Source organism: Musca vetustissima, unplaced genomic scaffold, assembly GCF_032173495.1.
Source record: "Musca vetustissima isolate MV318-11 ecotype Yass unplaced genomic scaffold, APGP_CSIRO_Mvet_v1 utg8222, whole genome shotgun sequence".
In the NCBI taxonomy this organism is placed as follows: Eukaryota; Metazoa; Arthropoda; class Insecta; order Diptera; family Muscidae; genus Musca; species Musca vetustissima.
The window spans coordinates 497007-513650 of record NW_026887855.1 but is presented as its reverse complement, the minus strand read 5'-3'; the positions used below and the strand labels follow the sequence as shown (position 1 = coordinate 513650).

Sequence of the window (16644 nt, the reverse complement as noted above, 5' to 3'; positions counted from 1 at the left end):
TACGACCAAAATATTAAGGTCACTTACACATAATGACAAGACGTTGTTTTCCATAAATTTGAGATGCCACCGGGCTATCACAACCGATCCCCAGAAATTGGGTAAACGAAAAATATCAAAAAAAAAAAAAAAAAACTACGTCGTCAAACTTTACTCATGCTACGCATGCGACTCAAAAAGCAAATGAATGTCGTACTGAAGACTGAACACCAGTCTATCCGCTGAGTGGAGCAAATACTCGCTCCAAAGAGAGCGGTAAACGATAAAGAGGGGCAGCAAACGCGTACGAGTTTGATTATGTTTTCAAATCGCAGTGTGAGATTCACCATACGACTGCCACTGGCTGACGAGTGATCAGTGGTCAGCGTTTAGTTGGCCAACAGCCATTAACACGATCGGTTTGAATATAAGTGGAGAGAAGACAAAACACCTAGTGTACGAACAAAACAGGGTTAAAAACGTGAAATTGAAATCAAAAGTTGCGGTTTTTTCTCAAATACCAAAACAAACGCACGCGCTCTAAACGATTAACAAATAATAAAATACGAAACGAAAATAAAAGCGAAAGTTTCCAGCAAAACACAAAGAGAAACAGAAAGTTGCCCAGAATATTCAAGAAGGGGAGGAGAGCAAGCGGATACACTTACGAAAGTTCCTTAGGACGCCAGAAACAGCCAACGGTCAATATGCCGTCAAACAGCCATCCCCGCCTAGTTTTCTACTTGTTATGTGTAGCCTCCTTGCTGGCTGTGGCCCGCTCAGAGACCGGTAGTAGCAAAAATTCCTACTTTATGTCCTATTTCTATTATTTGATTTTGAATTTTGTCAATCCCTACGCCTTCCCCATATACCAAAGAATTGTACATATGTGTTTGAGCTAGGTGCATAGCGTATAGCGAATTCACGATCACCATATACTTAAGTGTGTTTATAGACAATAATATGATATTGAATACATATATACATGTGTCAACTTCCGAGCTGTGTTATCTAGATGTCTAATTAACCTTTAATCGATAAAAGAGTAGTTCTTAAGAAGACTAACCAAATTTTTTGATAGATATGTAAATACTATTTTAATTATACTTAGTAGTCTTAGTTTGATAGCAGATTGATGGTGCACAATATTCCGAGTCGGTGGGTTTTGTATTCGAGGATATAAGTGACGACCACAGTGTGTAATATATGGCTGGTGGTCATATCCGGAAGATTTTATGGAATATATACAGACGAAATCGCTTATAATGACGGTCACCGACGAAATTGATCGCTATAAACAATATGGGATTATAAAAGTTATATGTGTTCTAACTTTGATGGCCTTTTCAAATCAAATTCTATATGGATTTACACGCCCAAAGCTATATCTCATCCAAGCAACAATATTATCATAAAATGTAGTTCAATTCGGGTTCAGATTTTGATAAGGTTGCAAAAACTCCGTAAAATACATTTCACAACAACAATGCATTTTATATGCTTCACTTTTATAGGCGTCTAAATGCATATAACATATAAATTTCCTAACATTCTTTATAATTTATTTGTCCATAGTCATGGATTAATGGCGACAATGTTCTACGCAGAGCAGTATCAGTTTTTTCTCTTTCTTTTTTGAAAATAAAATATTAACTTATTCTACATAAACCTATTAAAAAATCACTTCAATTTCCGCTCACAATACTCGGATCGGTGTGCGCCATCGAACATGAAAGACAATATCTTGAATTTATTGTTTTGTGATGGTTCCATAGCTTTATACTATATATTTGTACATAAGAAATATATGAATAGAATAAAAAGTATCTGTTTCTCTTAATTTTCGCTTATTCAATAATATGTTTGATTTATAAATTACAAATATTATTCAATAATAAGCTTTATTTTTATATGTCAATAAATGGGTTTGCTATTTCAAACACAATGGACTTTCATTTGATTTCGTTCGTTGAATAGATTTAAACGTCGAGAAACATTCATTAATTTTGAAACAAGTTCTAGCGTTCTATACCAGTAATGTTCTCCCAAGACTTGGTTTTATCTTTTCTGTTTTGTCCATTTAGTACAGATCAATATTACGTCGTGACGCATGTCGAACACAACTTCCATATATGATTTTCATATATGTATATTCTAGGCACATATTTGCATGACAGAGTCTAGCAAGGTCTTGTTGAGAGCAAGTTTTCTGGCCACTACGGCCAGTCCTACTATTTATGCCAGCGTCATAATAATCTGAAGTCGACCGACCGACCCGCAAACGAACAAAAATTAATTTGAAGGTCGCCATAAAAGCAGACCTAATGTAGACATTTTTTTTTGTTTTTTATTCTTTTTTCTTCTCTATTCTATTCTGTTCTTATTCTTATTCATTTTCATTCATTATGTTTTTATTTAATTTTCTCGTTTCCCATCTATACTTAAGACATGTTATTGACCTTTATGTAAGGTTGGCTTGGTAACATTAGTATGTGAGTGTGTGTTGAAATGTATATTTGTATGTATGACTATGTGCGCGTTTGTGTTCATTTTTTGTTGTTTTTTGGTTTATGGTTTCCAATTTTAATTATTCTTTTGTTATTTTTTTATTCATGTATGTAATTTGTTTTGTTTCTAACTAACACAAATAAAACATTTACAGTGGACGAATTGCGAACCTTTAACCGACATAAACGGACATCCAATGTCAGATACTTTTAGAATTTTTTTGTTACATTCCGAATCTCATCTAACTAATTTTAATTTTATCTTAATTATTTTTTACCATTGCTCTCCCTCTCTCTCCTTCGACTTATGAGATACAAATTATATACTTTTCCCCATTTTACCTCTTATAATTACTGGCAGATAATTTTCGGAAAACAAGTACCTGATATTGTATAACAATAAATATGTTTGTCTGGCAACTGTCATGCCGTCAGTGCTTCTGACAACTTGTTATTAGTGTTTTTTTAAACAACATGAATATTTTATTATTTACAACAGTGTCTGGAGTCTGATTTATATGGATTGGTTTTGTTTGTTTATATACTGATCCGATGGTCCAAATATGTTTTTAACCAAAAATATTTGTTATTTTGGCGTTAAATGCTGATGAATTTGAGTTTTTAAGTGGCATCGCTATTACGAATGTAAATACAAAGGAAATACAAAAAAGTTGTTGCTGTATATATTCTGGGCTGAACGGATTGTAGTTAAGCCTCTTACATCATATGAAAACGTCAACTTTTATATTCTAAAAATAATGAACCTTTAGCATACAACACACCGGATGGACCTGGTGAAGATTTGGCCTATGAAGCAGCCAAACAACTTGGAATACTCAATCATCGTCTCAATCTTCTCAGGCTCGAAGAGGAATCCCGGCAGATATCGTTACCCAATGTTACGGTTGGCAATTTGTTGAGCAGCATTCCGTGTTCATGCGACAAAGGGGTTTGCAAATGTTGCGCAGGTAAATTTGAAACTGGAAAAATCAATGCTGTGGTTAAAATCCTTCGATGTGGATGTGCTTGCAGGTTTCTTGGCTGTGATTGGAATGAATTCTTGTACTGAAATCGTGTATCGCCCTGAAGAGTTCTCATTCGAGTTGCGTATGAAAGTCAACAACAATGTCTGGTTTAAGCGAAAAGTATCCGGACAAAATCCGCCGCCCATGTGCTTTCGTCCACCAAGATTCGGCTTTGCCCAGGCCTGCGTACAATTTCACGATATTTGGTTTCTGGGCCGTAATATGCACGTATGCATGTTCATGTCGGCTTCATTCCAAGGTTATGAATTGTTTGAAAGGTGAGGTAGAAACTAATTCAGGTTCCCGGTCGTATATTGTTGATAATCGTTTCTCTTTGATTAGGAATTTTGACTGCCTGCTATTTGGAGATAAAGGGATTAAAATTGTTAAACCAGAGGAGGGCTATCCCGTGCGTCCCGGAGATGTTGATATTGATGATGACAACGATGAAATTGAAGACTATGACGAAAATGTCGTGAGGAAGAAGAGGCATTTCGCAAAGAACCCTTCAGAAAAGTGGTCGCCTTTAGGTATCCACCATAACTGAACAGAATAACTGTAGCCAACACTATATTTATTGTTATAACTAATTTAATGTGTTTATATTATTTATTGTTGTATATTGGTTAATAAGATTCCATTAAAACTGTTAGTATCATTACAGAATAATCAAGGCCATATATGCTTTACTTAAAGAATCCTGATAATGACGATTTTGGGGGGCACACCAGGTATAATGCGCAGCGGTGATAATATTGATATGTATGAGTAATGTTGAAGACAACGTGATTTGAGACAATATCCAGGTTAAGGCATAATGTTGTCGAAGACATTCTAAACCGAACCAACACTAGAACACACAACCGAACACACCTTATATATATATATATATATATATATGTATATATCTACATATATATCTATGTATATATCTACAACTCATAAAGGTGATTATCATCGCTTGTTCACATTTGTCTGTTCATTGTATGAATCCTATGTATATATATATATATATGTATATATATATATGTATATATATATGTATATATATATATATATATCATAAAGGTGATTATCATCGCTTGTTCACATTTGTCTGTTCATTGTATGCATCCTAGTATGTTTATCGTAGTTAGGCTGTACTTCTTCTTCAAAGAATATTAGAAACAAAGTAGGTGCTAGCGCCACTTGTTGCCTCTATTATGTCTATTATCCTTGTTAGAAGTGGTGTTCTTTGTCAGACACTTCCATATGAATATCCTTCGTAGAGGCAATAACGTGTGAAAATGTGCATGCAAATTCTATTGCCAGCTCAAAAAGCGGAAGAAGACACCTGTATGCAGAACGAATATCATCCGCAGCTGCTTCTGAATGAGCCGTTACACCAGACAGCCAACCATTAATGAATGCTAAACGAGTGAGCCACTTTAACACTTGTGTGAGAGTGTGTGTGTGGGCAACCATTTATGCCATGGCATCCTCATCACTAGAGCAATATGCGAATCATTGCATATGACTTCAGTGTTATCCTGCATTCACCCTGGGTGGCAAGAACAATACCAACAGTGTGGCAGAATGGAAGAAAGCCTCTGGTTGCAGTGCAAACTGGGAAAAGCTCTGCCAGTGCTATAGGAAATGCATGCTTGTGGGAGTTAAAGGTTCCGCTTGACTCTCCAATTCTGCATTTCATTTGCACTGTGAATCTCTTCCTACTCCAAAAACAGTGATGACATAAAGCACAAGACATAACCTTTTCAAATGCATTTCAATGGAAATAAATTGCTGGGAACGAACGATACGGCCGTCCTCCTGGGAAGCATACATTCTCGCATTTATGTACGTACATATGTATATGGCAAACCCATGACTGCATATACATTTTACACTGCATTTCATGCTAGGGAATTATAGAATGAACAAATCATATCATGCAGCATGCAGTACAAAAGGAACAACAACCACAAGGATAACAGCAATAAGCACATACACACAGAATGATCAAACGATGCACAATTATTGGGTGTGGGCCAATTCCAGAGTTTTTTTCTGAAGGTGTTTAGTTGATAGCCCTTGTCGAAAAATCAAGTGCAATACCGGAGTTGAAGAAGAAGAAAAAGTCGCCGCAAAGAGGATTATTGACAATAAAGGGGAACATGTAAATACTCATTAATATATCCAATTATCCGCGCCTTTTAACACCCTTTCATAGCTGCTAATTGTTATGACAACGTCATTAAGTCATTATGTTGCCCGAAAGACTATTTATCTGCCCATTGGTCATCATTTGCATAAATGCAAACCGGTTCATCCCAAGTGGCCAAACAGACGATAACAATGCGTGAACAGACTTGTTTTGCGTAAACATGAATGAATTGACCACTAAATGACTTCGATGACCGCCACTTCAAACACCCTTGAAGTGAGGTGTGTAAACCAACGCCTGTTGCATCCAACTCAACGGACAATAGGGGTGAGGGTCGGCAATGACCACAGGCCACTAGCGATACGTTAACTCCCCGCCGCAATATGTAATGCTAGACAGCAACGACCTTCTCTAGTGCTTCGAACAGGGGTGACCATCGCCACAGAAAGCAACAGATATCTCTTCGGGTTGACAAATTCCATCAAAATCCCTTAATAGTCAATGATGCGATTTGCAATGATACGTTGTGAGTGGTCAGTTGGTCAAGCAAATGGGCGGTTTTTTCATGTTTGCCGTTACGTGACAGCTAGTCTTTTGTGTTGGTCCTCGAGGGCATGTTTGTATATACATTTCCACTTACTCGAAAATAAATGACCATTTCCGTGTTTGCCACTCCAAGTTAATTTGATTTGCTTGTTGCCACGGACTGGCCTTTGTGGCACCCTTGAGAGGCAGATAATCTGTGTAAATGTAATTGTATAAGGGTCATCTACATCCTGCACGGTTGACCGCTAGGCAATTTGTTTGATTAGATTTTGTGAGTTTGATGGTGTCTGGGAATGTCACAAATATTGAATATCCAAGGGGAGAAAATCGATCCAAATACGTGGAAATATGATAATGATTTGACAAGTGTCGATATGTGGCCCAAAGAATCAATGTCATAAAGAGCAAAAGATACAAATGTGTTTTCTCAATGACCATACTTGGTGTAGTGGGATTTATTCCTATGCCCTATATCAGGAGTCGTACAAATGAACCAAACACCAATATACCGTTGCAATATTCTATGCTGAAATGTATATGGCGTTATTTCGGTATATAATAAAGTGATAACAATAACAAGAATGTATGCTGGTGGCAACATCCACCCCGACCGATTGTATTTGGTATTTGTGTTCGATGTCTCTACAATACCACCCACCACCGCCGCTAGCGAAAGGATGCGCAGGGAAATTATTTTATTTTTGTTATGTTTCGAAAGTCTTTGGTCGGAAGCCATATTTGTTTACTCTAAAAAAATACTACAAGTACGTCATAAATTTCAATGAAGTATCTGTTATATATCTTCGAATTGAAATGTCAAAAGAAGAGCAGAAGTAAATATATTTATTATTTTTCATTTTGTTTTGGCATACTTCCGGTTCCGTTTTACAAGAGTATGCCATTAAATGATTTACCATCGAGAATAGAACTATTGCAATGGAAAATTAAGAATTATTTCAGCGCTGATTGCCTTGCTCCAGAGGGAGGCAAATATATACTATAGAGTAAATATTGAAACAAATATGGAAAACACTTACCAAGAAGATGATGTAAGTCTCGATTTATTCCATCTTTTGATAGCTTAACCACTCCATAAGAAGATTTATTACATTTCCAACATGAACATCTGATGGTGGGGATGATAGCGACGAATGAGTCAGGAAGAGGATGCGTTAATAGTCCACAAGAAGTTTGTTTCAATCGTGTCTCCAGAGGTTCGTATCTGCAAAAATAAAAGGAAAGAGAATTTCTTATACGAACATTTCACAAAACATAATAGGATAGAGTTAATATTCAACCCATATTTCGCCATATAGAAACACGGGACGTTTAGCTCAGAGTTTCCTTTTCGCTTTGTTCTTTGTAGCAAACATTCAGGATCCGAAAAACATCAAAGCACTGTGGCTTGTTAGGTTGTAAAATTACAAAAAACAACAACAGCGACATGGGCTGTACTATAAATTCGACAATGAAGAAATCGATACGTGATAAATCATCAATTTGTTGTATATTATAGTCATTCGAAATTGTCGGAATCTCCACTCAAATGAAAACAATGATGAACCATCACATCATTCGCGGCATAGATGGAAATCATTTGCATATGAAAAATAATCTATGACAAAATTACAATGTGTGTGTATGTGTCTCTTCGTCGATGTGGTATCAATAGGACATAACGCAACTACACGGGAAGAACATAGCAACGCAAAAAGGACGGCGTCAGGCGCATGGAAACCATGTAATGACATAAAAATGGAAATTACATGAATAAAATCGTGAAACATTTAACCATGAAGAAATATGTAAATTAAAAAGCAAAAAAAAAACTCACAATTGGCATCCCCGCCAAGGGAAAAGAAGGCTGTTTAAATGACTCGAATGTTTTTTAATGCGAAAATCCTTTTCGCTGCTGTATAATTTTATACCCTGCTGGGGCTTTGCAAGTTGTAACATAAAACTTAATTCCCTCCCAGCCAACAGTTGTTATTCTGCATTTGGCGCAAGCAATCTGGCAACCCGGCAATGCCGTTTCCACCGCAGGGTATGGGCACGCATTTTATGCGACGTGGTAGTTGTAATAGAACGAATAACCAACCATGCAGCTACATTTTAAACCCTTTCGTTGTTTATTCCCTCATGGAAATGCGTATTTACTTTAGCAACTGTCGCGTGTACCCCGGCTTTATTTAATAAATGCGTACGTGTGTATGTGTATGTATGTACATAACGACGTCTCTCCATGTATTGGCGGATATCAGTTCTAGTGCTCGTTAAGGGGAAATGTCGCCAATGTATACGATGTACATAAAAAGGGGTAAATGTGTAACTGTAATTAGATTTCTTGAAAATGTGTCCGAGAGACTACATTCCACGTTTCAATGGCGAATGTTCTTCAAATTTAACGTAGACGTCCAATATTGTAGTTATGAATGTTGTTTTTTTGAATCTCAAAAAATAATGTATTTAATGGTGTATTCTATTGTACTAAGAAAATTTCCATGTATTTCCTTCTGGAATGCAAAATAATATTGTAAAATATTTTTGTTATTTTTTTTATTTATTTATTTATTTTTTTTTTTTTTTTTTTGATAATTGCGAATAGTTTCTTTCATTTGTATATTATAACTTAAACATATCTATCACAAATAGTATAATTCCTTGTCTCTCATCTCTGCGACAAAGGCTAAGACCCAAGCTACACTGAGAACACCTTGTGTTAAATACCAATATTATTTAATCAATCTAAATTAAAAGACACCAACTGATACAAAAAGGACTAGAAAAGTGTAGAATTAAAGCCAAAGGTTATTTAAATGGAAATATAATAACTGCTAAAAAGAATACGTCCGACGTCCGATACAAATGTATTAAGGGGACCACCCCCATTCACGGGGTCAAAAAAATTTTTTTTTTATTTAATTCGAATCTACAATAATTCAAGAATGTCTCTACAAAATTTCAAGTGAAAATCTCAAGAACTCTTGGAGATATAGCCGATTTATTGTGTCAGCATCAAGTGACGGCTGAAGGGCTTCTCAAACTTTAAACGCGTTTTTCTCCTTTGCGAATGGCGGGCACGATAACTCAAAAACTAATAACCCAATCGATTCCAAATTTTTACACGTTTCTCTGTGAGTGTATAGCTATCGTATGAACTAGGATAAAGCCAATCGGTGAAGATCTTCCTTATTTTTTAACTTGGTTTTTTGGTAAAAAATCGGCGATTTTCCAAAAATATTTTTTCAAAGGTCCGCAATTTTGTTAATTTTAGAGCGAAGTCAATAATCCTAGTTCATACGAGAGCCAGATATGTACTCTTTCTAACACCGTTGGAATTTTCGGATTCCGATGTTCCAGTGAGGAGTTATTATTAAGGACTTTTCTTTAATTACAAAAAAACAACAACAAAGCAATAACAAAATTTTTTTGTAAATTATTTTTCTTCTTTTTTAAGTCTTCAATTATATATGTGCAAAGTTACAAACCTTAACAAGCATTGATATTGATTTACCAGCCCATTGAAAATCTTGAAAAGTTAAAATCGAGAATGGGTGGGATTCCCTTAAAGCATAAATAAACGATACATATCCGACTTCTGAGTTATGCCGCATACATTTTAAAAGATCTGTGAGGTCTGTGTGTCACAAACATAACTGTTAACCCTGAAGACAAATCATATGAGAAAAGCGTTGCTAGGAAGCACTGAAACACAAATGTTATGGATTATTTCAACTTTTAGTACTAATTTTTGATTTTTTAAAGAAAAGTACCCCCAGTCCAATTGAAAACAGTACTATAATAGAATTCGTATCTTTGAATATTCTATAACAATATCGGGCTGCTACCATTCTGTGTTTTGTCAAAAAAAGTAATCGAATTTATGGTCAAAAAAGGAGAACACGTTTTAAAATATACAATAATTTCAACATAAAAAAATATTATAAATTAAAAAAAAACTATGAAATGCAAATTTGCCTTATCATGCATTTTAGTATATAAATAATATTTGTTTTATTTGGTAGTAATAAACAATATTTTCCGTATTTTTTATATATAAATAAAAGTGTCCATAATATAATGTTTTTATTTTGAATGATAATTAACAACGATTTTTTCAAAGACGCTAATTAATTCCCCATTAAATTCAAGAAATTGAGAAATATCAACAACATCAGTTTATATAACATTTGCAGGTGGATGAGCTGGAGCTGCATATATATATATATATATATATATATTTTAATTGCTAGAAACATCTGCAAATTGCTTATTCTCAATATATTCTCTATGAATTAACAAAATTATTTCATATTGTATAAAACGTTTCTTTATGTTAGGATATAAGTACTGTATGGTGATGTAAAATTCAAGCATTTTCAAATAACATGATCAGTCGTCATATTAAAATTGTTCATCTCAAGAAAATCAATTATAATAAAAAATACAACAACGAATTCGTATGTTTATTGCACTTCCTACTAACAGCGAAATGTGAACTTCAACCTGGATTTACTGAAATAAATGTTTGCAGCTTTCTAAATCTATCCAATCTCTATGATATTTGAAACAAAAAAATTAGTGAGAATTGACAGAACAATTCAGATTTAGACCATTAAATCAACACTATCCCTTCTATATCATATATAGATTTTTTGGTCAGATAAAGATAATCCTTAGCCAAATTTATAAAATATTTATGGTAAAGAAATTTGGCACAGAATCAGTCTGTATTTATTAGTATATATTGTCGGCGTACCAATAGTTAAAAACTAAAAACGAATTGTAGATAATAGTAGATTTGTTGTCTAAATATATTTCAGGTCAAACATTATATATATTTAAAATGTATAAAAATAAAAATGTTATTGCATTCTATTTAAAAAATCTCAAAACTGCGAATAAAATAACTTGGCGGGCAATGTGGACCAGTATGTACGGGTAATGTGGACCAGTAAGTTACAAGGTCGGGTGTGGATTGGTTGTGTATGTATGCAAAGATGATATATGGGTTCATGTTTGGTAATAGCACCATTTAAGGGTACCGTCCCATTTCCGGTATCATCCCAGCCGAAGCAGCTGTAATTTCGCATATCGAATTTTCGTAGAAACGGTTTTAATATGGGTCCATGTTTCGAAATAGTCCCCATGAAAATGTTCTGTTTTTTTATAGTGGTCCACATTACCCGACTTAAATTTTTTTATTTAAAACTAATTTTTGGCTTTAAAATAAATAAAAAATAAAACTCACCGATTGTAATTACAGCTAAACGCGCATATTTATTGTGGAACATAAAGAACTATATAACTTCTTTATATTTAAGACAAACAAATTGTTTGACTCTTTTGCTAAAAAATTTTTCAAATTACTAATTTTAATAAGAGCTTAACTAATTTTTCAACATTGAAATTATAATATTTTCCTATCCAATTAGCAAACGGAGCCGGATTTCTGCCGGAGTACTGACAAAGCCGTTACTTTTAGTAATGACAAAATCCAGAAAAAGGGTTAAAGCAGCCGAAGAAATAAAGTTCCATGATCCAAGTTTCTGAAAGTGAGTCAATGTATAAATAAACAATTCATTACGCAAACACTTTCCCAATATTTCTGTTTCGCAACCATGTTACTATCAAAATTAAATTTAAAATAGATTTATCGTTTCACCCACTGCCAACCCTCGATAATTCATTTGTGTTATTTTCCTACTTCACGAACTATCCTAGACAAATCTAATAAAAAAGGGTTGTGTCTGAAGGGATGTTTTTATATGTTGTTCTAATCGCTATTTACTTTATACCACATGCCTAATAACAACTCTATGTACATGTATATATATATACATGTACATAGCAAGCACATACACATGTACACATACAAATTGTGCAACCATGAGGGGGTTTATCACATCGCCCACATTGTGGTAATGTTAATAGGGTTCATCGCAACTTCGTCCCGTTGTGTTTATTAGAATAGGAAAATATATGAATTGACTTTCAACCACTTTTCCCAAAATAAACGATAGACATCGAAATACGCCATTTTCCACACGCAGAAGAGTGAATCGAATTGCTTCCAATTCCTTTTTTGGAAAAAAACTCCCCATTTTTTCATTTTTTTTAAAGATTTGTAGCAATTGTCCTAAATAAACCATACGAAGTGAGATTCTGAAAGTACCCATACAAAATCACCACCATGTTCATGAATTTTGTATGTCTACTCTGGTTTCAGTAAATCTGAATCGAGTTGCATGCATCATGTTCATTGGCATAATATTCGACATCTCAGAGGTTTTTTATATCTCGAAGTTTTTTTTTTTAACTGTACCAACTCGAAAATATGACAATATATGCTAGATTACGAGCAAATGCACTATTATCTATTCTGATTACTACGCCAATTATAAAATCTATGTTGTCGCAATTGAAATATGTTGCTATACAATGGAAAACATAGGCAATGAAAATCCAAATGATATTTTATAATTCGTATTTGCACTAGGGGTCGCTGCTGAATGGAGTCAATTACTTCAGGTTCATTTTCATTCGAAAATACCAATAAATTTAAAATTGTACACTCAGGCTATGGTCACTGCAAAAGTTACCTCCAACCCCTATCAGATGGGAAGAATCAGCTTAACAAAATCATCCAATTGTGAAGAAAAACATAAATGGAAAAAACGGAACATGAATTGAATCAAAAAGAAACCCAATAAAAGTCACCCGAATTCAATCTAATGCTATCAGCTAAAAATTTACTTAAAAAAGCTTAAATCCTGTGGCAACCGAGTATGCCAGAAAACCAACCACCCTCCAGCCTCCTCCACAAACAAACGGCAGTTCATGTACATGTTTCACATTTTTGGCCGAATTCGTGAATGGTCTTTCGAGTGAAAAGCCTTAAAAATCATGAAATCGTAGATGGAAACAGCAGTCGTTAAAGCAGGACGCCATTGAACAATAATTCAAGTTATCACCGGCGGATATTAAAAATGTAAAGGACATCACATCCGTCCGTGGCAGTAAGGCCATAGATATATACACGGTATTGGATGTACGTCTGTTTGTATATTTATACATACAAATGTCGCCATGAGAAAACAAAAACGACAAACAGCATTTGGCCATCATTGCCAACGCCATCTCCCCCACTTCATCAGTATTTGAAACACGCGTAATTTCGCCTTTCAAAATCAATAAAAGCACATTTGAATGTCCTGTCAGATCTGGAATGCTGTTGTGCCAACCAACAAAACTCTTACCCACACACACACACACACACACGAACAAAAACAAATAATCTTAAAAGTAAACCAAACACGAAGAAAGTAAATAAGAAGTTCCGGAAAAATACGATGTACCCTACGACAGGCCGTATAATGTGCCCACAATTGTAACCAGGAACGTCAACTACTGCGAACGACTTCTTTCAGAAGTCTCGAAAATATTGACAACTGCATGCAAGAGTTATGGTTCTTTTATTGCATCCATGTCAGATAAAGCTACCAGATCCATAGCATTGATGATATTTCAAGTTTTTGAAGTCAAAAAAAAATAGTAACACTTCATTTACAAATAAACCGGAAAATGTCACCAAAGACTCTGATTAAAATTGAACGTTTTCCCAACGATGATTTGTATTTTTTTATTTCCATTTCAGGGGGACACTGAAGTCGGTCTACTCCTGTATTAATGTTTAAAGTCGTAGAAATAAAAACAACTATTTCGAGGAGACGCTTCCACTCACCTTTAACAAATCCCAAACACCCTTATCGGAAAATATTTACGAAATGTCCATCGCAGTTTATCTAACTTTCAACAATTTCTGCTTGATTTTTCCAGCATTTAAGTGTCCTTTCGGACACGTTTGCCAACGACTCTCGATGTGGAAATGCCCCGTCATTTGCATAGATGGTTGGCGGAAACATCTGTAACACTTAATGTTCCTCCGTTGAAAGGTGCGTGGCATAAAACATTAACGACAACACAATTTATGAAGACCATTGAAAACCCATTTTGAGTATTCAATTCAGGGAATTTCATTGTGTCAGCCATTTGAAAATGTTTAAATTTTATTTCCCTCAAGAAGTATGGATCTATTTACGTTTTGTTTAATGTAAAATGACGTGTAGTTAAAAATTGAGATCGCCACTGAAATTTATAGATTTACAATATATATTGCACAAATGAGCAATACTTCTAAAAATATTTATCTCTTTAAAAATTCGCGAATAATTCAATGTTTTGTTTTAATTAATCGGATGAAAGCTTTGCAGTAATCACCCTTTTGTTCCTATCTGATTCTTTTTTTTAGAAAAAAGATGGAAGCGGAAAATATCTCAACATTTAATCGTAATCCTGATCTAAAGTTCATGGACCAACATATATATCTGCACTAAATCGGTGGTTAATATAAATATTACTTCACTTCATTTGAGATTTACAAATTTTGAAAATGTGGACTCATTGTGGAGGAGATACCAAAAAAAGTAGACCGATAAGCACCACGGGCAATGGTATAAATCGTATCAGATTAAATATTAGGTTGTGAAAAGTTTGATGACATTTAAAAATTAATTATCAGCGACATTTTGACCATTTTTGGCGGAGGTACCAGAATTGATACTAATTGGAGACGCATAACCGTGGAGTTATGGCACACGACAACATGTTCGACCACAGTATTGAAATGTATGCATGGAAGAATATCCCTAGGAAAAAACCAAGAAAACTAATGAGCATATAGGGCAAAATGAGAAACTATTGTCTTATCTGGCTTTTCCGAAAGTAGTCAATATAAATGGTGGGCAACATGTCTCTTAAAAATTATTATGGGAAAATAAAAACAACTTTAGTTAATTTAACATTTTTAAAACAAAAATAACATCCCAAGAAGTTCAAAAAATAAATTCATTAAAATATTTTTTTCAAAATTTTTCATTTAGGTTTATTTTTGTTTTAACATCAAAAAGTGTTAAGAAAACGCATCAACGCTGGTGTGCAAGTCTTCCCAGCTATGGCCAAGATATTTCTAACCCACTTTAAAAATCTAGTTGACGTAAAAAAATTAAAATAGCAAAACCTAGAATTATTATGGTTAGCTTAACCAATCAGACGGTTTCAGGCCAGTTTTACCTACGAGTTTTAATTTCTATATTCTTTATTTACAATAAACTAACTAATTTTGAACCAAATAGAACAACAACATACAAGAAGCAATGAACAGATGTCTACTCTCATCAAATCGTTAAAAAGATATGAAAGTATCCTTTAAATAGGTAGATAGACCCCAGGAGTGGAGAGTGACGCGTATCAGCTGAAAGAAAAAAATTAACGGAAACATCATCCGAATTCAAATACAGGATATTGAAAATTACGTGGATATTTATTCACATATCTCACGGTGAAATCAACACAGCCGAAAGACGTTCCACAAAATAAAAATGAAAAGGGTTGCTAAAGGTGTGTCTGTTCATAAAAAATTAAAAAAAAAACACACACACATCTAAACAAATCGAAAATTACCAAACGAAAGAACAAAAATTATGCGTGTATGCAAATGATGTCTTTCGGTGCGTTACAAAAGCACCCAGACTTTTGATGGATAGATGGGTGGATGCTGCGTAAACAAAGGATAAATACTTTCTTCTATGGCACATTAATTAACGAACAAGGATATGCGACACACCGCACCATGGATGCCTGAAGGGTAGCTCATACCTACATTCGTTCGTTCATGTCAAATTTCGACAATTGATTTTCAAAACGAAACGAAATGTTTGTGAATAGATAACATGATTAAACAAAAAACTGGGTCATTCATTTTAAGAGTTAAGAGAGGCAGGCCGCTGCCTTTCCATTGATTAAAGTAATGTTCAGAATAAAGTTGGAAATAAAACTAGAAATTTGTTTATCCGTAAGAACGAACATTTTCAAGGGTAAATTCAAATGTTTTGTCAGATATGGATTTTCACACCATATACATTAAACCCGAACAAAGTAAATCTACTCTCTGACAAAAGTAATTCTGATAGAAATTGTGTTAACCTACGGCCACTTTCGAATTTCTTGCTTAATAAAATTTGTGTTCAAATGGGTTGAATTTTCAATGTGTTCTTTATTGATTTTACTAATTTTTATTGTGTAAACAGTTGCTACACTTTCAAAACAAACGCTTGTTATGATATGTGGAATCCATGGTCAATAGCCCAACCCTCATCTCATCACGCACTGCGACTAATATCGTCCAAAATGTGCGACGCTTTATTCGCCCTCAACCAAACTGGGGAGACCTTACACCTCAAAAACATAATGACCTCTACACTCTCACACACACAAACTAACGGATGTCCTTCGTCCGAATGAATTTAATTGACCAAGGGGTCAATTGTCAATTTATTTCCACTTCAACTCTTTATATGAGTTACCAACATGCAAAGTACACGCA

The 16644-nt window shown here is 34.5% G+C and overlaps 1 protein-coding gene across 1 annotated transcript; it reads left to right on the top strand.

The window, feature by feature from the left end:
* The first annotated feature begins 676 nt into the window (after positions 1–676).
* On the top strand, positions 677–4058 carry LOC133335642 (uncharacterized). Its single transcript, XM_061543952.1, has 4 exons — positions 677–870; positions 3257–3454; positions 3519–3789; positions 3854–4058. Exons 1-4 carry the CDS (start codon positions 687–689, stop codon positions 4056–4058), a joined length of 858 nt encoding a protein of 285 aa, XP_061399936.1. The 5' UTR covers positions 677–686.
* The last annotated feature ends 12586 nt before the right edge of the window (positions 4059–16644 follow it).

Coding starts and splice junctions, on each gene's coding strand:
- LOC133335642 (XM_061543952.1), top strand. CDS start 687: ATGCCGTCAAACAGCCATCCCCGCCTAGTTTTCTACTTGTTATGTGTA. Junction 3,455..3,518: donor GGTTTGCAAATGTTGCGCAG/GTAAATTTGAAA, acceptor ATGTGCTTGCAG/GTTTCTTGGCTGTGATTGGA. Junction 3,790..3,853: donor GGTTATGAATTGTTTGAAAG/GTGAGGTAGAAA, acceptor CTCTTTGATTAG/GAATTTTGACTGCCTGCTAT.